Source organism: Gobio gobio, assembly GCF_949357685.1.
Source record: "Gobio gobio genome assembly, chromosome: 18".
Taxonomy (NCBI): Eukaryota; Metazoa; Chordata; class Actinopteri; order Cypriniformes; family Gobionidae; genus Gobio; species Gobio gobio.
In genome coordinates, this window is record NC_137111.1 from 35,884,483 (window position 1) to 35,907,135 (window position 22,653).

The 22,653-nt window shown below is 38.8% G+C and overlaps 1 protein-coding gene across 5 annotated transcripts in view; it reads right to left on the reverse strand.

Annotated features, from left to right (window-relative positions):
- Positions 1-2,660: 2,660 nt before the first annotated feature.
- akt3a (v-akt murine thymoma viral oncogene homolog 3a) overlaps positions 2,661-22,653 on the reverse strand; it is a 103,364-nt gene continuing 83,371 nt past the window's right edge. For all 5 annotated transcript variants that reach the window (XM_079843117.1, XM_079843115.1, XM_079843116.1 and 2 more), the window contains 6 exons: positions 21,858-21,980; positions 21,101-21,229; positions 10,658-10,872; positions 10,388-10,475; positions 9,053-9,155; positions 2,661-6,440 (listed from right to left, as the gene is read on the reverse strand). In XM_079843117.1, coding sequence (XP_079699243.1) covers positions 6,355-6,440; positions 9,053-9,155; positions 10,388-10,475; positions 10,658-10,872; positions 21,101-21,229; positions 21,858-21,980 — 744 coding nt within the window. In that variant the 3' untranslated portion in view covers positions 2,661-6,354. The remainder of the gene's footprint in view (positions 6,441-9,052; positions 9,156-10,387; positions 10,476-10,657; positions 10,873-21,100; positions 21,230-21,857; positions 21,981-22,653) is intronic.

Genomic DNA, 22,653 nt, shown 5'->3' on the forward strand with positions numbered 1-22,653 from the left:
AATGTCATACATACCCAGGATGACTTGGGGTGAGTAAATCAGGGGCTAATTTTCATTTTTGGGTGAACTATCCCTTTAAGTTGCCAGCATATTTGATGGCCACCAGAAGTATGAATATCTGAACATGCACCTCTGCTTTTAAACAAACAAACTAACTAAATTATTCTAGCTCCATGCATTCTCTTTTTTATCAACAATTGAATGCGAGTTAAATTAAAAAATTATATAAAATTTTTTTTTTTTTTTTAAACACTGAGAAAGTCGTGTTTTTGTCAAAGACGATAATCTAAACTCGATTTAGTTGATGGACTAAATCTCTTCCATCAACAGCCCGAAAGCTTTATAGTACTATATTTTGATTTATATGCTGTTGAATGTTTATGGCTTGTTTCTGCTTCTTCGCTTGACGCCTGTGTTTTGATCCGGAAGATGCGTAATAAATAGCGCATCTGTAATAGTATTACAGGGATGATGATATATAAGAATAATCATTTAGAATGAGGAAAATAAGAGTTAAATATCTGGATTTGTTGTGGTAATGAGAGTTTTGCTTAAAATGTCATTAAAAAAGGTCACAATGCCTAAAGAAATGCAGTGGTCATAAAATAGGCTTTGTTTTATTTATGCTGAATATAATATTTTTTTATGATTTTGAAGTGAAATGTGACCTGGATGTGTTTCTGAGATTCACCCATAGAGAGAGAGAGAGAGAAGCGCACACAAGCACCACAGCAGCTGGTAGCCATGGCTGCACATCACGCTAGACTAGGCACCCACAGATGCTCATCCAGATTGCTGCTAGAGGCACGTCAGCAACAGACAGCGAATCGCCGAATGCTGACATTCGTTGGAGATTATTGCAAATGGATTGATGCTCCGCAAAGCGCCGGCGCTTTCGGCTCTGTTAATACTACCATGCTGTTGTTTTGTTATTAGAACGAGTTAGTAATTCAGACTCTCCCTCTGAGCATTTGTCTAAGAACACCCACATGCTGCCTCGCTGACCGCCACACTGAAGCCTTCAGACGGCGAGAGATGATCGGAAGTCAATGAAAGCGTTATGAGATAGAAGACAGTGTGGTTCATTCTTCTTCTTCTTTTGAGATGATTAGTGGTTGTCAGCATGGCGGTACAGTACACACAGTGTTTCTTATTGAGTGAGTCTCAATCATGGTTGTCTTCTCTTCTGTATGTCAGGTACATGTTGAGAAAAGAATGAACACCGTGGGGTCATGTGATCACTGCTGGTCCCATAAGTTTACTTCTATCATTATGACACTTTCCATATATCAACTCAATGAAAAGTAATGTTTGAAGACGTACTTCAATTTGAGTCAGAAGTCACAGTTCACTTATTTTAAATAAGTAAATAATAAATGAAATTCGTATAGAGGTATGTGCGCATGATTGTATAACTAAGAGTGCTGAGCCTCCGTATCATGCTACACAATTTCATTCGTTTTAGTTTGTTTAAAAATATTTGTGCTTTTTTTAGTTATTTATCTATTTATTTGATCAAAAAGGTGTTCGTTTGTGTAAAATAAAACGAAATATTCAGCAGGATGATGCGCCCTGCCACGAAGCAAAAACGGTTCAGGAATGGTTTGAGGAGCACAACGAGTTTGAGGTGTCGACTTGGCCTCCAAATTCCCCAATCTCAGATCGGTACACTGGTCAGGCATAACATTATGACCTAATATTGTGTTGGTCCCCCTTTTGCTGCCGAAACAGCCCTGACCCATCAAGGCATGGACTCCACTAGACCCCTGAAGGTGTGCTGTGGTATCTGGCACCAAGATGTTAGCAGCAGATCCTTTAAGTCCTGTAAGTTGCGAGGTGGGGCCTCCATGGATCGGACTTGTTTGTTCAGCACATCCCACAGATGCTCGATTGGATTGAGATCTGGGGACTTTGGGGGCAACACCTCAAACCATTCCTGAACCGTTTTTGCTTTGTGGCAGGGAGTATTATCCTGCTGAAAGAGGCCACAGCCAACAAGGAATACCGTTTCCATGATAGTGTGTACATGGTCTGAAACAATGCTTAGGTAGGTTGTACATGTCAAAGTAACGTCCACATGGATGGCAGGACCCAAGGTTTCCCAGCAGAACATTGCCCAAAGCATCACACTTCCTCCGCCAACTTGCCTTCTTCCCATGGTGCATCCTGGTGCCATGTGCCTTCGCTCCTCACGTGCATCAATGAGCCTTGGCCGCCCATGACTCTTTCGCCAGTTCACCACTGTTCCTTCTTTTGACCACTTTTGATAGATACTGACCACTGCAGACCAGGAACACCCCACAAGAGCTGCAGTTTTCCACATCAACTTTGAGGACAAAATGTTCACTTGCTGTCTAATATGTCCCGTGATGAAGAGATAATCAGTTATTCACTTCACCTGTCAGTGGTCATAATGTTATGCCTGATCAGTAAGTAAAGTAGCATTTTTTTCAAAACAGTGACCTTTTGATTTTAAATTGAATTGATTTTGTTGTTTTTTTTTTAATGACAGAAACAGATTCAATGTTTTTTTAAATACTCTTTATAGTTAAATATCAAGAAATGATTTCCTAACATCATCAGCAGTTTCTGAGGTGTGTAAAGAATCATGAATGTTTTGTCTGGAGAAAATAAGTCAAACAGACACGACTCAGCCCAAAGCAGATTGACAGTGCTTTATTTAAGCAGTCTGTAAGAAGGAAAATAATGTGCATCCCTATCATATACATTTACGTGTGTAAAAATACTAGGATGTACAGTGTACAAAAACAGTTTCTTGCAGATAAGCTTCCCGCATCCGCGTGGGCCCTATACTGTATTCAAGGAAATAAACTTTTTTTTAAAATGATTTAATATGATGAATGGTAATACAGTTCTTTATTTTTTATATTTTTCTTTGTTAATCCCTTCCATGTAAAATTCTTAACCACATGACTAGTTCTTAACATGGATCTAATGACAGAGCTAGCAAGGTCAAGAAATGTCACAAACTCTAAAGCTACATGGACATAAAATGTTTTTTTTTTGTATTTTTTATTTTAAGATTTGTCTTTTGTTTTTAAATAAATACTTTACAATTCATGCTCATTCATAATACACTACCAGGAGCGCGATATAGAGAAAGTCTGTTGTAGACAGTACAAACAGTAGCAGCAGTGGCACGCTGAGGTGCGCTTAGGAGGGATGGAGCCCGTGCCGCCCATGTCTCCATGGGTCCCTTCCTCACACTAGTTCAGTATTCAGGGAATAATGACTTTAGGTTGGGTTGTGTCTTTATTGTCCTCTGAAACGACACCGGTACAACACTAGAGCATTAGGAATCTTGGGAAACATTAGTCTGTCTGTGTCACCAGGCAAAGGTTGTGTCTCCTGGCAGCATTTCACGTCTATCTGCATCCACGCTGTTACATATTACAGAGCACAATCACTCAGAAAAGTAAAGTAGCATGAGGTCTATGAGGGGCGAATCTGTGCTTTCAAGTATTTTCTTCTCTCTTTTTTTTTTCCCCTCCTTTTGTTTATTTTCCGGTATTCTTTATTTTCCCCTCAAAGCAGGGACCTTATTTTCTTATGCTGAGCTATATAAAAAGAGCAATGGGTATGAAAGTGCTACTACAGGCAGATACAAAGCCAAGTGTTAAAATATGGAGTTACAAAAGTGTATGATTGATTTGGCCAAAGCCAAAGGCCCTTCTGCTGATTAAATAAAGTATTACAGATGAACGCATTTCACATGCAAGGTACCGCCCCGATGAACGTCACCATTCTCTACCTCTCCATGTCTCGAGGAAAACCCTTCGGTCCCTCGCAAGTGCATATTAAAGTGGATGAACAGCGTCACAGTATGATTAAATAATCCTAACGAGTCGTACAATCACAAATCAGTTTATCTAAAGTTAAAAAGCAACAAAAAAAAAGATGAGTGCTTTCATCTCCCTATTCAATACAAATTGAAATTGTAAATGTTACCTAACCGGAAAACGTAAAACAAGACACAAAAAATGTTCAAGTTATTCTCTGATAAATACAAAAAGTAATAAAACAAGCAAACAAACACAACTGAACACCGAAAAACACTAAACAGTCAGCAGTACAAGCCTATTCAATTATGTATCAGGTAGTGGCATTAACCGCTTTTCTCTCTCTTTCACAAACAATAAATAAATTAAATAAGATTAAGGAATGGAGGGGGAAGGCAAGGAATGATCGATTAAGTTGGAAGACAGAGAATGACACAAACAGCGAATCTTCCTGCAGTACCACCGCTGTGCTATCAGAAAACATTATCGTGTTAGAAAGAACGCAAGAACATCCTCAAGCTCGACTGGAAAAATCTGGCCATAGAGCAACAGTACCATGCTACGGCATCTCACATTACACCACTGGAAAATGAACAACGCTCACACAATAGAGCGGAAAGCTCTGAAACTTTCTGAATCGTCCTTAACCGTTCGACATCAAATCCTTTCAACACCTTCGCCAACAGTCCTTCACTTTTCATATACGTGCACACCTTTAACTCCGCCACAGTCTTTCCTCGTATATCATTAATGTCCCATCTCGATACGAAAATTCTCACCCCGAGGGGCCACAATTCAAGGTTTACGTTTTTGCCATTCCTGCCCAAATAAAAAGGACACATTAAACGCAACATGCACATAAGCCATCTTTACATCTATAAACACCACAGACAGACTTTTATTGCCGAACACTATCAAGAAATGTACTGCATATATCAAATTATTACTCAATAATTCAGATATTTCCCTTTGATCTCATCATTCATTCTCATCCCATTCATCACTGGTTCCCTCAACTATCCTATCAAGCGTCAAGTCTGCAACCAGTAATATTTGTTCTCAAATAAATGTTCCTCGACGAATTTGTAAGCTAATATCTGATTGGCGTCCAGGTCCATGATGGAAGGATTTGATTTGTGTCCTAAAGTATGTTAGGAAGGAATGTGAACATGATATTAACGTTCAAAATAGCATTGAACCTTACCACACCTACAATGAAACAAAACGATTCCTTGAATTTAAATGCTAACGCAAAGCACACTGGGACGCGAGCCCTGCTCTGTTCCAGACTTCCACATACAGTAACCTACAGCCAGAGGACAGCTGAATGAATCAGTGTGCGTTTTTTGTACAGCCCTTTCATTGGTGGAAAGACAAGCAACACGTTTCAACATCACTCAGAGGAGGATAATGACTACACTACACTGGTGTAAAAAGAAATAAAATGTAATAAAAAACAAACAAAGGCCTTTGCATTGACCCGTCTACATTCGTAAGCCTTTTTAGGTGCATTCGTTTCATTAAAAAAAACAAGAAGGAGACTTAGAAAGCACTCTTAATAAACGAGAGGACAAAGAAACGAATAAATTAAATTTGCTTAAATACATATATTTTTTATAAAACAAACAAAATAGTGCTTCCTGCCATTCTTTTCATTAATGCTGGCTTTTTCTTTCTTTTTTTTGTTATACTGTGATTGCACTATTGAGCGTTGAGTGGAAAGGGTTTCTCACAAAAATTTGGGCTTTTGGGGAATTCGTCATATGAAACTACATCACAGCCATGTATCACTGCATTCCACATCAGTCAAACGTGCCATCTCTTCTATAAAACACTGAGACAATTCTTCTCAGGGAGTGATATGCAAGAAATAAAGCCTTCTGTGAATAGATTTATGGTTGAGTAAGCATTTCTAACGGGTGGTTTTAGCACTGCATAGCTCAGGTTCACAGGGCTTTATACGAAGGAATACTGTGTTGTGGAACGATGAGGGGTAAAGCTAGTCCTGATGACTGAGTTGAACACAGATGTCCTCTGTGAAGCCTGAGTAAACCGTTTATGGCAGTTTTAACTTTATATAACAGAAGGTGAGCCTTAAAAACAGTAAGAACAAAAGCAGCTGACACTGGAGCGATTGTGTGTAGTTCTACTACGTGTACCCGAGAGATTGGAATCGTAAAACCCATGTGAATCTCTAGCCATGCAGTTATATGTTTTCATCTGAACTGAACGGATGTGTCTTGATACCGGTTCCCGTTGAGTGAGGAATGTGGAGCAACATCTCGAACCAAAGAGAAGAACGCAATAAATACAAAACTCCTAGCAAACAGCAAAAGTTCTCCCATCTCGACCCAACCTTTGGGCTGGAGCTGTGAGGACGTGCAAATTCCCATCACCCTAAATCAGAAGTTTCCCTTGGTCTAGCTAAACAAATGAAAGAACCAAGATGGACGATGGAGAGTCAATAGGGCCGGGGCTGTTAGAAGCTGAAGACCTAATTTGTTCCAGTGGTGACCTTGATGAGGAGGATGAGGCAGTGTCGGCTGTGTGGCGCTCACTCTCTCCCGCTGGCCGAGTAGGAGAACTGGGGGAAGTGTGGCCGTCGCTCGTTGTCCATGCAATCCATCCCATCTTCGTCGACTGAGGAGAAGGGCACAAGGACAATCGGTCAAGGGTGGCTAGGCTAATGTTAGCGGCCATTTTCAGCCAGGCTCGTGCAAATCAAATATTTTCTGCAGTTAGCTAAGAAGAAAACTTTATCTGAGCCGCTTTTACACTTCCCATCGGGTCACAAAAAAAGCCTGCAATATGCCAAAAAAACTGGCACCCACACACAGGAAACAAGCTGTTGAATATGGAGTCTGTGGAAGACAGTTTGCAGGCGAAAACAAGGTTGTTACTTTTATTAAAAGGGTTATGAGGACAAAATTGAATCCATCCCACACATCCTAAATATCAACTAGACCTTCTATAAGCTTTGGCTTTGAAATGTTAAATATTACTGCCTTTCACCTTCCACTCTCTAGACCCATTTAATAATTTAGCATTCAGAAGAGTTGATGGGAAGTAAAGTAACCAACATTTGCAGCTGAAGCACAAAAACATTTTTGATTAGCATATCATTCAATAAATGCTCATACAGTCAAGGTCGCTGTTGGAAAAAGTTGTTTACCTCTATGATTAGGACCAAGTCAGTTAAAATAATACAAAAGAAAAATGTGCTGGCTGCTCTTCTGATCAAGAGAGATATCAGTGGACTGCAGAAAAAATGACAAGACTGTACAGCTGTATTTGGGAGGGACTGACCCCCAACAAACTGTATAATGCCTGGGACACACTAGACGATTTTCTCATCTTAACCGATGTTAAAACTGCGGGAGACCACTGACATAAGGGCAGTTGCAACTGATTTTTACATAATAATCCTCTGAATGCACACACTAGATGAATCAGCCGGACCGCGAGATCACGCACTTCTTAGATTGTAGGAACGATTTCACAGTGACACGAGATCTCAAGGAGACTCGCGAGATCAAACGTGACTTGAGAAGAAAAACTAATGCGGGACAATCGACATTGTCAGCTGGCTATCTTGGAACGCGCTCTGTTTTACAGTGAAAAAGAATATGGGTGATCTTTTTTCTCAATACTCCACTTTCGTGGCATGTTTATGGCTGTCAAGTTTCAGCTATAGAAGCATGCAACATCCGCTAGGTGACGCTTGCTCATGTAACCCCTCCATAGTTTCTCCCGCCCGCTCCAAGCGGGACTCGAACCCGGGTCCGCCGGCATGAGAGTCGGACGCTCTAACAAGGAGGCTAAAGGCTGCAACCCCTAGCGTCAGTCGCTAGAGCGTCTCTTGAGATAAGAGGAGTGAGGTTTACTCGCACAGCAACTACTAGCTGGCCTCCGTTACACTCGCTCTCATTGGCTGTCACGGGTATCACATCAGAGGCAGCCCGATCAAGAGTTGGGATTTGGGATCGTGGAGGCTCAGGCACGATCGGGAGCAGTAAAACAATCGTAATGACACCACACAATTGAGGATTTTTTGGACAAAATGTCGTTTGTGACAAGCCTCGAATTGGGCCACGCCCCCCACGCAAAACGGGCTTAAAATCAGGCTTAAAGGATGTTCACTTCAAAATAAAAATTGTGATATTTTACTCACCCCCATCTTATCCAAGGTGTTTGTGTTTGAACATGAGATGGGGGTGAGTAAAATATCAGGACATTTTCATTTTGAAGTGAACTAATCCTTTAAAATCTACAATTTTTTTTTTTTTTAAATAAAGGGGGGGGGGGGGTGTTGTGGCTGTCAAGTTTAAAACATGTAAAAAGTGCTTAGCATTTATGTTAGATTGCAAAACTTTTTTTAAAAAACAATTTATCATCGCAAGTTTATGTATGTAACAGACAAAAGTATCCACTACAGTTCAGGGGTCATTAGGGTGTTTTTGGAAGAAATCTTGTATGCTCACGGTGTCCTTTTTTAATATATAAAAAATACAGTAAAAAAATAGCAGTTTTCTATTTTAATATATTATAAAATGTAATTAATTCCTGTGATAAAAAGCTGAATTTTCAGCATCATTACTCCAGTCTTCAGTGTCACATGATCCTTCAGAAATCATTCTCATATGCTAATATGCTGCACAAGAAACATTTCTTCTTATTATTAATGTTTGCGGAAACTGATACATTTAATGCAGGATTATTTAATTAATAAAAAATTGAAATATAAATCTTTTGCAACATGTCTTTACTGTCACTTTTGATCAATTTGATGCAACCTTGCTGAATAAAAGTATTCATTTTCAAGCCCACTCAGAAATAAAAATTCCTAAAATGTAATTTCTAAAATTGTATAAAGCTAAAAAATATCTTGGCTAATTTGAAAATGCTTTCAACTGATTGTAAGCTCTTTTTGGAACATTTTAACATCTTTAAATCGATTATTCTCCAGATTCTGTCTGGGTCTGTGTATGTGAGATGAAGATCAGTTGAAATCTATTGAATATAACCAGATAACATCTTCATAAACCTTCTTAAACAATATCACGTGCAAACAAAAAGTAACACCCGTAGTTTTCAGGTGATCTCGAATTTGTGCCAAAATACCTCTCACCACTGAGAAGATAATTAATTCAGCACAATACTACATGAAGCCAGTATGTTTTCTGAATGCACTTCTTCTATCATTACAGAATTGTCAATATATGCAGAGAAAAACAAACAACAGACAAACTCACATTTTTCAGGAGGGGTTATTGTAATCGTCTGAGCTGTGAACTCTTCATCGAAATATCTGGTATCTGTCTCTGACGACACCTGAGGCTTGAAGGGAGGTATCAGCTGAGGAAGGAAGAGAGGGGGATGAAAAAAAAAACACACGGAGCACCTGTTTGTGCAGATCTGACACTGCATATAGTGTGGCGAGCTGGAGGGCTCAATCTAACGCCTCTGAACCGCACCTCCTCTGCCAGCCATTGTGTTATTTCAGAAGGCAGTTTAAGTGACAGTGACCTATTATTACATTGAGTCACACATAACCTCTGTTTTAACATGTAGCATTAAAACTATTTTGTTGTGACAGTTTTGATGAACAATTTAAATAAAGTTACACAGTATGCTTCTCCATTAAAAAGTTGCACTCAAAGAAATGAATAGCACATTTTTAAAAATATTTTTAAAATTATAAGTAATCATGACATTGGTAACTTTGATACAATGAAAGACCATTGTTATATCTATGGAAGCCCGTTTCTGAATTGTAAGAAAAGCGTAAAATAAGAAAGAAGATCATATTATTACATACTGTATAAACCCCAATTAGGAGATATAGTCACAATTACAAAAAAGGGGGAAAAAGTATGTTTTTATACTTTTACTGTGATGCAGTGGTGGACAATATCCAGCACAGCATAAAAATACTGAGGGTCAAGTCACCTTCATTTATATAGCGCTTTTTACAACATAGGTTGTTTCAAAGCAGCTTTACAGTGATAACAGGAAATTAATTGTTTTGGAAATTAATTGTTAACAGTTTTGGCTGTACAGCAGCCCTAGAAAAAAAGTTATTTTCCAGCTAAAGTAAGTTTTTGATTGATTCATTTCCATTGTAAATAATCATTAGTTATTTACTTTGGGGCCACTTACACGACACCATTTTCAACTAAAATAGAAAACTTTTAATGCGTTAATTTGCATGTCAACAGTGTGTGGTTGCTTGACAATGCAAACTTTGAAATAGGTTTTGAAATAGTTACCTAAAATAGTTCGTTTTGAAACAATACCGTTATCATCTTCTTGGAAACTTAAAAAAACGTTAATCGGTGAGAATGGTGACGACATAAGCATAACGTGTTTAGTCTATAGGCAAGCACGTATGAATACGTATGTGCGCTGGTGCGTAGTTTTTCTTTATTACTTTACTTTTTACTTAAAAACTAGCGTTTTTAGTCGTTTTAGTTCATGTGAACGGGAATCATTTTGCTAATGTTTTTATCTGTACAGAGGGAAAGGGAAGGGAAGGGAAAGCCTTTATGTCTAGTGGAGAAAGCAGGACAGCATAAATTCTAAGTTACCTTTTTGTCGTAGACATCCTGCCAGTCAATTCCAGCAAAGAAACTATGTCGCATAATTTCCTTCGCATCATCCGGACCTCCACCAAGTCTGACAGGAAAAATAAAAGGACGGGACATGTATTTAGACGGAAGACAACTGATGATTTTACAGCAGTTCCTGTCTGAATAAGTGAAATATAGAAAAAACTGTTGCAATGTATAAAAAAAATCAACCTGATCTGTATTGTGATGAATCTGGTTTCTGGGTTAGATCAGGTGTGCGGTTTGTACCTCTTATTGGGATCTTTGATGAGCAGACCTGACAGCAGGGACTTGGCATCAGCAGAAAGCGTCCTGGGAAACTTGATGTCCTCCATTAGGATGAGCTCAAAGAGCTTCTCATGGTCCTGATTGTAGAAAGGCAGTCGGCCACACATCATCTCATACATGACCACACCAAGACCCCACCAGTCCACCGCACGGCCGTAATCATTGTCTTCCAGAACCTGAGGACAAACACTCACATTAGTGGTCTTCACAAATCCACTTGGAACCGAAAACCCGAAATCCGCCCCGAGACCCAAACGGATTCGACGAGTGCCTCGGACACGGGTCAGGTTCACTATTAGTAGCCTTGACTCTCGGGCAATAATATAAAGTAATAATAAATAAAGTAAATTAATTAATTAAAGTAATGGAGCAGCGGCCAAATCAGTGAGCAGCACCAGGATTTTTCCTGACTGACTGCAGGGCTGCAGAATGCAGGGTCTAATTGTATCGGGTCTGGTTTTTCTTTTAAAAAATGTATTTATGCACATCAGGTTCGGGTAAGAAGTGATCTGGATTGGGTACAGATTTTAGGATCCGAGAAAACACACATACACAAACATTCCTGCATGAAAGCATTCATGATCCACCCTCAAAATATGGACCCCAAAATATCTTTGTTCAGAAAGAAATTCTCATTATTAAATATGTTAAAGGGTTAACCTGTTTAACATTTAATCATTGATAAACACTCAAACAGCTTTTAATAATATGGACTAGGGCTGTGAAAGATTCAGAACTTAAGAACTATCTCTCTTTACACTCACAAGTGTGAATTTGAATTGAATTGGCCACACCCCTCAGAAGCTGTCAATATCAATTTGAATAAATTTAACACAGATAATGCATTGTAAAATTCATCCATCCATGCATCCATCCATCCATCCATCCATCCATCCATCCATCCATCTATCTATCTATCTACAGTATCATCCATCCATGTATCATCCATCCATCTATCATCCACCCATCCATGTGTAACATAACACTCAATTTATTGTCCATAACAGTCATTACAGCTGAGTTTCAAAATGAATGGCAGTTATGAACAACAGTGCTAATATATGAATATGAGTAGCCGATAATGGCAGCACTTCACACACTCTTATTGTAGTGCTTCTCATTACCAAAATCATATCAGCGCAAGCCAGCTCTGTCTCTCTGGCCCATCAGCTCTAGACTGATAAAAGCGACTGAACGTTCATTCTGCTCCAGCGTATCGGGTCAAAGGTCCAGCACAGGATACTGTTGGAACCTGGAAGCACAGTCCTAAAAGCCTGATACCACTGGATCAAAGCTGTGCTTTTGGGCAAGCATCCCGGACCCCAATTACCGAGGATGCTCATACACACCTTACCGGTATAGCTCTTAAAGTCTAGGTGGCAGAAACAAGGCGGCTGGAGTTAGCGTGCGATGGAGAGCTCTTCAGAGGCGAGAGTCGTGATTAATACGTCTGACTAATGACAAGGCTAGCTGGCACTGAGCCAGTTAAGCATATGCTCAGAGTGGTGTTATAATGATGTCTCCTTTCTGATCTTTAAAAACAGGCAGACCTGCATGAGTCAACAGCAGCATTCATTACTCGGCCTGATTAGGGAGCACAATATGAACGTCCATGTGTGAAAGCAGCGCTAAAAACCTCCATACAGTGAGATGGGTGTATATGACTACGCCACATATAAATGTCAGAGCAAATGTGCTGAATGGTACATTGCGTGTTTTAAACTACTACCGTGTATTTTTAGTCATACAAGATTCATGAAATATATAAAAAGTGACTTAAAAAAAAAAAAAAGATTTCTATTTTAAATAAATCATGTTCTTTGGGAATTTCTATTTGTCAAAGAAACCTGAAAAAATATCATGGTTTTAACAAAAATATTAAGCAGCACAACTGTTTTCAACATTAATAATAATAAGAAGAAATGCTTCTTGAACAGCAAATCAGCATATGAGAATGATTTCTAAAGGATCATGTGACACTGAAGACTACAGATGCTGAAAATTCAGCTTTGCCAAGACAGGAATACAATATATTTTAAAATATATTCAAATAGAAAACCGCTATTTTAAATTGTAATAATATTTCACAAAAACATGAACCAGTTTTACCGACCTCAAACCTTTGACAGTGGTGTATGTTACTTGGCGGAATAAATAAATGTTATATCACATGTGATGAAAAGTACATGCATGCATTGTGTGATTTCAACCATGGTGGAATAATTATTTATTGCAATTTATTACTCATAATGAATTGAATTATTTACTGAACACGGACATCTTTCATCATATTTCTGTTGCAGCTGCTTCATACAGTAAAGTTTTTTCCCCAGTTAAGGCTGCTTTTCATCAAAGTAATTGCTTTAATAAGTGTGAGATAAAGTGTGTTCGGATTACACAGACAGAATGGGTGTGTTTGTGCATGTCTATGCAAAGACAGGACAGGACTGTGTGTTCTGGAAGCAAACAGGAGCGTAAGCATGCACAGAAACACAAGGACACCGTTCATGTGTGTGCGCGGCACGTATGGCCGGATTGTGCTGTTTGTCCTGGGAGTGTACGTGAGCAGCTCGGCTGCAGGCAGGGATGCGATTAATGCACACAGAGCCAGTTGGGGTCTCCCTGTTCCAGAGCCACAGGCGAGGAGGAGCGGCCGCAGGGGAGGAACAGGCCCCTGCTCGGACAGCCATGTGGCAGGGCTGCTGCTCCCAGGACTGGGCCCTTGGCAAGGCTGGCCAGGGAGGGATGGGACAGAGAGCCTGTGGCTCCACCAGCCCAGTTCCCCAGCAGGGCAGTGGAACAGACAGCCTCCATGAGCTTATCCCACTTTGGCCAGGCTACACGAGGACGCTTGCGCACATGCACACAAATAGGGGTGTGCAAAGTATACACACATACTGTAAACACGCACGGATCCCGGTACTCACGCTTACCTGCTGCTAAGCACCTGTACGCATCCTTCAAGATGACGGGCGCTAGCCACACCTGCATGCTGACAAACACACGTCCTGTAGGCTCATTTAGATAAAACTAATGTGCTCTGAATCACACCTGGAAACCAGCGATAATGTTTTATTGGTTGCAAACATGCTGCAGAAACACTGTAATTACTAATGCTGAAGATGCGACAGATGAGAACTCAATGACAGATGACATACAGCTTGTGAAAACGAACCGTTATTAGAGAAGTATTTCTGTAAATGTATCTCCATTCATTCTCATTAACACTTGAAACATTTGGTGAGGGCCAAATTTAAGCGAAACTATTCCAATTTCACTTCTGTAACCCTAAAAGAAAATATATTTTTTCCTCAAAATATCTTTCACACTCTCTCTCTTCTTTCTCTCTCTCTCTCTCTTTAATCCCCCTCTACTTTGCATCTCCAGAACTTGGCTCAGGCTGTGCTCTGTTATTTTTACACCAGTACGGCAGTATAGATTTCCAGGTTTCCCAGCCACCTTCTTCCAACCTTCCCCATCTGCCACCATCTGCCTCTGTTTAGCATGTACTTTTTTGTGCAATCACATACTCTTGTGAAAAATAACCAACACTCAAATCATCTCCTGGCACAGCGGCCAGGCTGAGCAAAACAAAATGTTGCGCCAAATAGTCTTCCGTACTTTTTCGAGTGGAATCTATATCCCCCTTCACTCCCGCTGCCGCCCCCTGCCCGCTCCCCCCTCCTGTTTATAAATATGGATTTAGCCACTGCAATCTGGGCACCGTGCACACCTCTGGTTGGACAGAAGGTAGAACAGCAAACTACTGTTCAAAGGGAAACAAAAGTGATGCTTATTTTTGCTATTTAGTTAAAACATGATCTATGCTCTGGTTTAACAGGGTGTGCATTATATTACTGACAAAAACATCTAACACTAATAACACATTCTATGAAGCCTACACATATAATGGAGTGGAACGATATTAATATATTAACATGATTGTGAATAAGCCCAAACTTGATGACCTTTATGACCTGTCATATATACTCAAGCATGAATTATTAATAAAATAAATCAATACACTGCATCCCTTTTCTGTTAGTATTGTTAGTATTTAATACATGTTAGTATTTATTTACACCAAATTTGGGATCAATACGTTTTTTTTAATTTTTTTATAATACTTTTATTCAACAAGGACATATTAAATTGATGGAAAGACATTTATAATGTTACAATTTTTTTTACTCTTTTGAACCCTTTATTCATCAAAGAATCCTGAAAAGATTTTTTAATTGTAATAATATTTCATAATATTACTGTTTTACCGTATTTTGATCAAATAAATGCAGCCTGGGTGAGCATAAGAGAAAGTGTATTAATTAGATTAGATTAGATTCAACTTTATTGTCATTACACAAGTACAAGGCAACGAAATGCAGTTTAGGTCTAACCAGAAGTGCAATAGCAGCAAGTGCAGGATATACAACGGTTGCATAAGTGCAGGACATGGATATGTACTGAATATATATATATATATATATATATATATATATATATATATATATAAATAGAGAGATGGTAATTACTATAAACAGAATGTACAGGTGAATATGTACAGTGAATAAATATACAGATGGCTATTACTATAAACAGAATTTTACAGATAGAGGTATACAATGATATGTTAGGCTAAGATGAGGAATATAGCAGTGGATTAAGGTAGTGCAATAAATTATGGACAGAAGCTATCCGAAAAAAGAAAAAAAAAGTGTAAAAGTGCAGTGGAAAGTGATTGCATATTACAGTTAGAAGTACGGTGCAAAATGCAAATGTAAACAGTAGGTACTGTAAATAACAGTCGGCAGTGCAAATGAGCATAATCCAATTAAGGTATGGTAGTGCAAAATGCATAATATGTAATAATAATAATAATAATAAAAATATGTATTATTTTATGCATATGGCATAACACCAGTTTGTTTGCAGGTGTTTTAAACCATTGTATTGTTTAAAGCAGCAATTCTGAAAAGATAAATATAAAAATTCAGCGGTTACAATTATTTTTAAGAACATGCAATATAGAGGCTCTACAGAAATCGTTATAATGAATATCAGAAGCTTCTAGAGCCTAAACAGTTCATTAATGTACAGTTCGGTGTACTGTAGGGTGATCCTGATCATTACTGTATCTTCCAACCGAACAAGCTTTGCAGTTTTAATTCAATTTCACTGTAGTTTAACCCCGTCTTAAAAGTAATGGCTTATAACTCTACAAATAAACAACGTATCATCAAGTTCATGGTCTCATTTGATAGAAAACCTTTCAAATTTGTATCATGTTTGGAGGTTCTTATGTTACAACACTGCTGAGAAAACCCCAGAAAAGGGATGCAATTTATTGATTTATTTTGTTAATAATTCATCCTTTAGTATATATGACAGGTCATAAAGGTCATCAAGTTTGGGCTTGTTCACAAGCAGGGGCCAAATCTCAAAGCAACCAAAAGTTAAGGCATTTGGAACCATGGTAGCCTTTTTATCAAAAGCCCAAAAACCTTTACAAACAAGTGATCTGAGTGTTTTACTGAGCATAAGAACTACTTGCATGTGTAAACTCCACAATAAAGCAATCGAATCCAAGCATACTCCAGCTATAAAACAGCGTCTGATTGGTCTATACACATCGTCCCTACCCACCATACCTGAGATCCAAGTGGCTACGAAGCCAGTGATGATAATTTAGCAACGCCACCCACGCCCCAAAATACTGTACAAGTATCTTTGGTACTTCATTCTGCATGCTGCGAGTTACTGACGTCATCACCACCGGGAGGTTTGTTTTGGTCTTATAGTGCATCAGTAATCAAGATAAACAATATAAATTATCAAATTATTATATGAAGGATAGAAATGTCTCTTAAAATTAGAGTCAAACTAGCTATTCATAAATGTAGTTCTTTCTAGGCTACAGTTTTACTTGTAATACAGTTATGATTTGCAATTGTACAGTCAATGCTTTGCCTCATAAGGATACAGATATGATTGATCTTAAAACATTTACCACAAAATGATAAAACGTAGATTGTTGTTAGCGTGAGTAAGAACTGTTTTGTAACCTTCTGTTGAGCGGCATTAAGCAAATTAACAAACACAATTTTATCCAAAAAAACCTAGAGCTTTTTCTGTCATTTTTCCACAAAATAAAAAGCAAGAATGAAAAAGGAAAAACACACACAATTCATTCATTCATTCATTAATTCGCAAAATAGACAACTATACAATTTGCCAACTCTGAAGGCTTTGATGCAAATACAGACACTGTTTTTGTCTCACCATTACGTCATCAACAATAAAATAATGACTAAAGCAAGATAATGCAAGATATAACGCAAAGGAAATAATACATTTATATGATTGTATTTTAACAAGCTATTGTAATTAATGCTGTCAAGCGAACATTTTTTTCAGAAACTGCTTCTGAAGTGGCATTTAGGTATATTTACAAAGACCGTTTAGCTATTAATGGGTTAAAAAAAAAAAAGAATACCGGTATTGGAATTAAAACTGGCAGTAGGTGGCGGCAAGTCACTGTCTTTATGAATGAGTCATTCAGATATTCTTTCAAACGGCTGATTCATTCAGGGATGAAGCAAGTGAGAGTGGCTGCATCCGAAATCTCTACTATATAGTAGGCGAAAAACAGTGACAAAAGAATTATGTCCGAATTCACAGTACTCATAAAAGAGTAGGCAGAAGTACCCAGATGGCCTACTTCTTCCGGCGAGATTCTGAAGTGTGCGTGTGATGGACACTTGTCTCTCCACGGGAGAGGATTCGTCAATGGCGATGACGTGACGAAAACTACGCTGGTAGGTCACATGATAAGGGCAACATGGGCAAATGCGTCCAGATTACATTCATACTATACACATTTATCCTATACAGAACATACTTTTTTAGTGGCCGTGAAGTAATTACTTAAAATAAGTACCTACTCAAGAGAGCACTGTATATGATTTCAGATGCAGTCTTTATGAATAAGTCACTGAATCATTGGCTCACTCGATTCGTTAAAAAACAGTATTCATTCAGTAATGAAACACTGCTGTGTGTTGCTCAGAGATGCACAACACTTCTGCTGTGGCTTTGTTGGAACTATTTTCATTGGCGAAATTGAGCAAAAAGAGTCGATACTGGCAATAGTGTGTCTAAAGTGAAACAATTTGTTAAAAAAAAATTTAACAATTGCAACGATTGCCAAATCACATTTGCAATCGTGCAGATATTAGGTGAAAAACAGCACTCTTGCTCATGTGATATTGATAACCTATATCATATGATATAGATAGAAGACAAAAAACCCATACAGGGGCATTTTTTGTCCTAATATCTTGAATTTTAGGGTCATATAACTGCATTCTAATAGACTTCATCATGAAGTCAGTTGTTGCTCTGCATCATGTTCGTCACTAATGCTGGGTACACACCAAAAGATAATCAGGCTGATTTTGGGCCGATTTCCCCCCTTCCGACAATCCTAGCTATGTCCCGATTATCTTGATGGTTCTAAAGATTATCTTATCAGATTTTCCTGTGGTGTGAAGTGTGTTAAAAGGTTCCGAACCTGCTCGGAAAAACGTCGGAGCCGCCCCGATCGCGAATCGGATTTCGATCAGAAATCCTGATGTGTGGGGGGAACCCCGAGGACAAACGTGCGCACACTCACGTGAAACGAAATAATATCCAATCCGAAAGCACGCTGAGAGATGAAATAGAACAATTATTTAAAGTTTATTTAATAAGGCAATTTCAAAGAGAAAAATATCTATTTTCCAAGAGACACCAGAGAACAACAATTATAAAAAAAAAAACATAGCAGTGTGTTACATAGCTACTCACCTCTAGCTCACTCTGTAACATCAGTGTTTCCCGCACATAGACTAATTCGTGGCGGTGCGCCACAGAATCAACACCGGCCGCCACATATTGCGCGTCTTTATTGATTAACATTTTAACGCTATTTAAAACACGCATCGTATTCGTTCATTTCCTTTCCCTGATCTTTCTCCATCTCTCTGTCACTCATGCGTCTCTCTCTCTTTCTCTCAAACCTGCTTTTGATATGAAACTTGAAAGTCTAAGCTTTTAAAATTGAATACGAAATTCAAACAATAAATAGGGTTTTGGCGCTAATGTGGCATAACAGTTAAAGCCAGAGTTGCGACATGCTCTCATCTCCCGGCTGCGCGCACGGTCACGTAGCTACATGGTTCACGGAGCGCTCAATAGTTCCACACAAAGCTGCGCTGATACATTTGAATACACAACAGCTTCACATCACTATACAGGTATTTGCAGCAAGTTTTGGTAAACAGTACAGCATAGTTTGCATTGATTATTACGTCAACCACATTTACAGTATCACTTTATTATGGAGAGTGATATTATACACAACATTGTTACATGAATGTTTTTCTTGTATTTAGCCCTCAGGTATTCCTTACTAATTGGTCACACTCATACTCATTTGGTGATCAAATGTGACCATACACCTTTTTACATTATTTTTCAATTAAATAAATGTTCTATATTTTAGTTTAATAATATTTATTGAATATTTTGAGGATATCTTTTGGAACTAAATAGGCCTACTATTTGTGCAATAATTATGGTCAATTAATGACCACTTAAAATATTTTTTATTATTATTTATATTACAATTAGTGTAGTAATTAAGGTTAAAATAAAGAATTCCAATGCAAAGAGGCAAATTAGAGTCATTTTGTGGCTGGAAAAATAATCATTTTTATTTGTAATGCCATTACCCACCAGGTGCCTGAATGGCTCTTTAATACATATACATGTATCTCGTCTAGTTGCTCAAAAAAGTATTGCAGATCATAACTGCTTACTTATTTTTAGGTTTTGCATTTAAATACATATTTATGATCAAACACTAGATTTCTTTAAATGTGAAATTTTAAAACGTTAACAACTTACATCCTAATATTTTTAATGATACTTATATAAGCACACACAAGTGAATATTAATGAATGCAAGCAAATATAATTTAACCCAAGAAAAGTTTAAAATAGTGCTAAAAAGGCAAACTTTCCTTATATGTACAGTAGGGCTGGGCGATATATCGCATGGCATTGTTAAGCGCATCTCGTCAGTAAAGCCGATTCCTGGATTAGTAGTAAATCGCCATCACCTGCTTTCAGATGGAGCGGCATTTTCTACACAGAGCCGTAGTTCATTGACAAGCTGAGCCATATCGCATTAATTATCGCAGGCGATACGTCCGTGAAAATTAATGCGATATGGCTCAGCTTGTCAGTGAACTACGGCTCTGTGTAGTAAATGCCGCTCCATCTGAAAGCAGGTGATGGCGATTTACTACTAATCCAGGAACCGGCTTTACTGACGAGATGCGCTTAACAATGTCATGCGATATATTGCCCAGCCCTAATGTACAGTAGGCTATATGAATGATATTGAATCAAGATCGAAATCGATATTTGTGCCAATCACCGCCATGCTTATTCTGAAGTCTCGCGAGATTTTGCGAGATTTCCTGTGTTTACAGTCGGGACTCTGGTTGAAAATCGGTTTGTGTGTGGTGTGCTGTCTTTGTCACATCATGGCACACCACACACTATAGGAGCAAAACGGTTAAATCTAGGATTATTTGTCCTCATGTTTGTGGTCTATCACATTTTGAAAATCTTATAAGATGTAAAAAATCTTTTGGTGTGTACCCAGCATAAGCAACAGCAAGCCATGTAAGACAACGTACAGGTCTGAGCCGGGGCGGGTGCGTTAAATTCATGAATCAATTGAAATTTAAACAAAATATTTTTTCCATAATTAAATCAAACCAAATTAACATGTCAAATTGACAGGCCTAATTGTAATATACATATCTACTATATATACAGCATCACATAGGTATTCCAGAAAGCAGGTTATGCTACTTTGGTAAGTTATAACCTCAATTTAAGGATAACCTCAACTTTCGGTTCCGAAAACTGAGGTAACTTTCAGGCTAAGTATATAATATATCGTAGCATCCATTTCAATGGAGGCTCATGGATTCGGCGTATATGTGTGACAGGAAATTAACCTTAACCTAAATTTCTGGAAGACTCCCCGAGTTTACTATGTTTGATTATTATTGATGGTCTGAGAGCCGTTTTTATTCATAGAAAGCAAAAGGTTAAGCTTGCTAGTTTTAAGTAAAATTTTATTCAACAAGGCACTCCATGTCATGAGAGCTAATGTTTAAATAGGATCAGTCAATCATTCTAGCCAAACTTGACTCTTGTGGTATTATTTGAAATCATAAATGCATCATTTAAAATTTTGTTCATGGTCTACTTCATATGCTCCACTGATTAATGCTGACAGATTTTGGGATAGTTGCAGGTTTTGTTAATTAACAGGGGTTTCTTTACCTCTGGAGCCAGATACTCTGGCGTCCCACAGAAGGTCTTCATGGTAGCAGCATCGGTGATTCCTTCCTTGCAGAGGCCAAAGTCTGTAATTTTGATGTGACCATCTTTATCAAGCATCAAGTTCTCCAGCTGTGCAAAAAGAAAAGAGTATGAATTTGTTGACTTTTTGAAACACCATAGTTCTTTTCAAATCTTTAAACACTTTTAATTGATTGGATTTATTTAATTTATAGACTGCCTGATTTAATATGCGACGGTCGTTAAGATTCATGTTTCATTAAAGTATTATAATACAATGAACATGTATGGCTTCTAAAAGTATCGAATTCATGGGTCAAATAACAAAAATCCAAGAACAACTAAAAGTATTTAAAGTGTACTAGTTTTCTTAATTCATGATGTTAATGATGGCAAAAAAAAAAAAGTTGACAACTACAAAAATGTATTTATTCCCAGGAAGTGGAAAGAAACTTCAAGCCACATTAATTTAACCTTTCAATTTTAATGGCTAAGCTGTTTGTCCAAGTTTCTTGGCACTTTCACAACTGGCTTGGTCCAAGGCTGCGAGCAAAACACTGTGTCATCATCCACAGCCGCCAGAGTTTGATGTTTCCAAAAACCAAAAGAAAAAAGCCCCAAACTCTAGAGCTTTTAATTACATTTTCCACGTCCCATGACATACATTCGGATAAAGGCATCACGACTGAACAAAACCTTCTCTCTAAATATATGAATTCTTTCCCCTTTTTCTGTTTACCTTGAGATCCCGGTACACAATCTTGGCAGAGTGCAGGTAGTCGAGGGCGGAAACGATCTCGGCGCCGTAGAAGCGCGTGCGGTCCTCGGAGAACACCCGTTCTCTCGACAAATGGAAAAACAGCTGCAGGGTAAACAGCAGGGACAGGATTGCAATAATTACTGATTTATTGGAGGAAATTAACACAACACAAACTGCCTCACATCGCCATATTGAGATGATAGATGGCGAGGCCCTCGGAGGACGCCCAGCGAACCCAGACAGCAGCTGGCACATCATCCCCGGCTTTCCAGAGACAGGCCGGCGCGGCCTGTTAAATCAGCATTTTAATCAATACACCAATCTTGTTAAAGGCAGCGCTGCGTGCTCATGGGCTAACGCTCCATTAAAGTGGCAGGAGCACCCCGTCCCCTGTAATCATCTCTGCCGTAGCTTTTATGGAGTATCTTCCCTCTCCCCTCCCGAGTCAATGTCAAGGGTTCCTGTCAACTGTTTGGCCCTCAGCACCACTTGAACCCGGCTTATAGAAATTACCCAGAAGCCCAATGAGGAGAGTCTGTCTATTAATTGCTGTGGGATGTTTGAATATGGCTGTCCGGGGAGAGCTAACGGCTTCGCTGATCAGCCGAAGGAGGGGGTAAGCGGGTGGCGTGCAGGGGATCGGGGTGGCCGAGGACAGGTGTGCCTTCATCAGAGCACTGGCAGCTGTGAATGTGGCGAGGCTGAAAGGGGAGAGACGGATGGGCTCTGCGCAGCGTGTGGAGGTTAGAGGCTCTGGCTGGACCAGGCAGGGGGA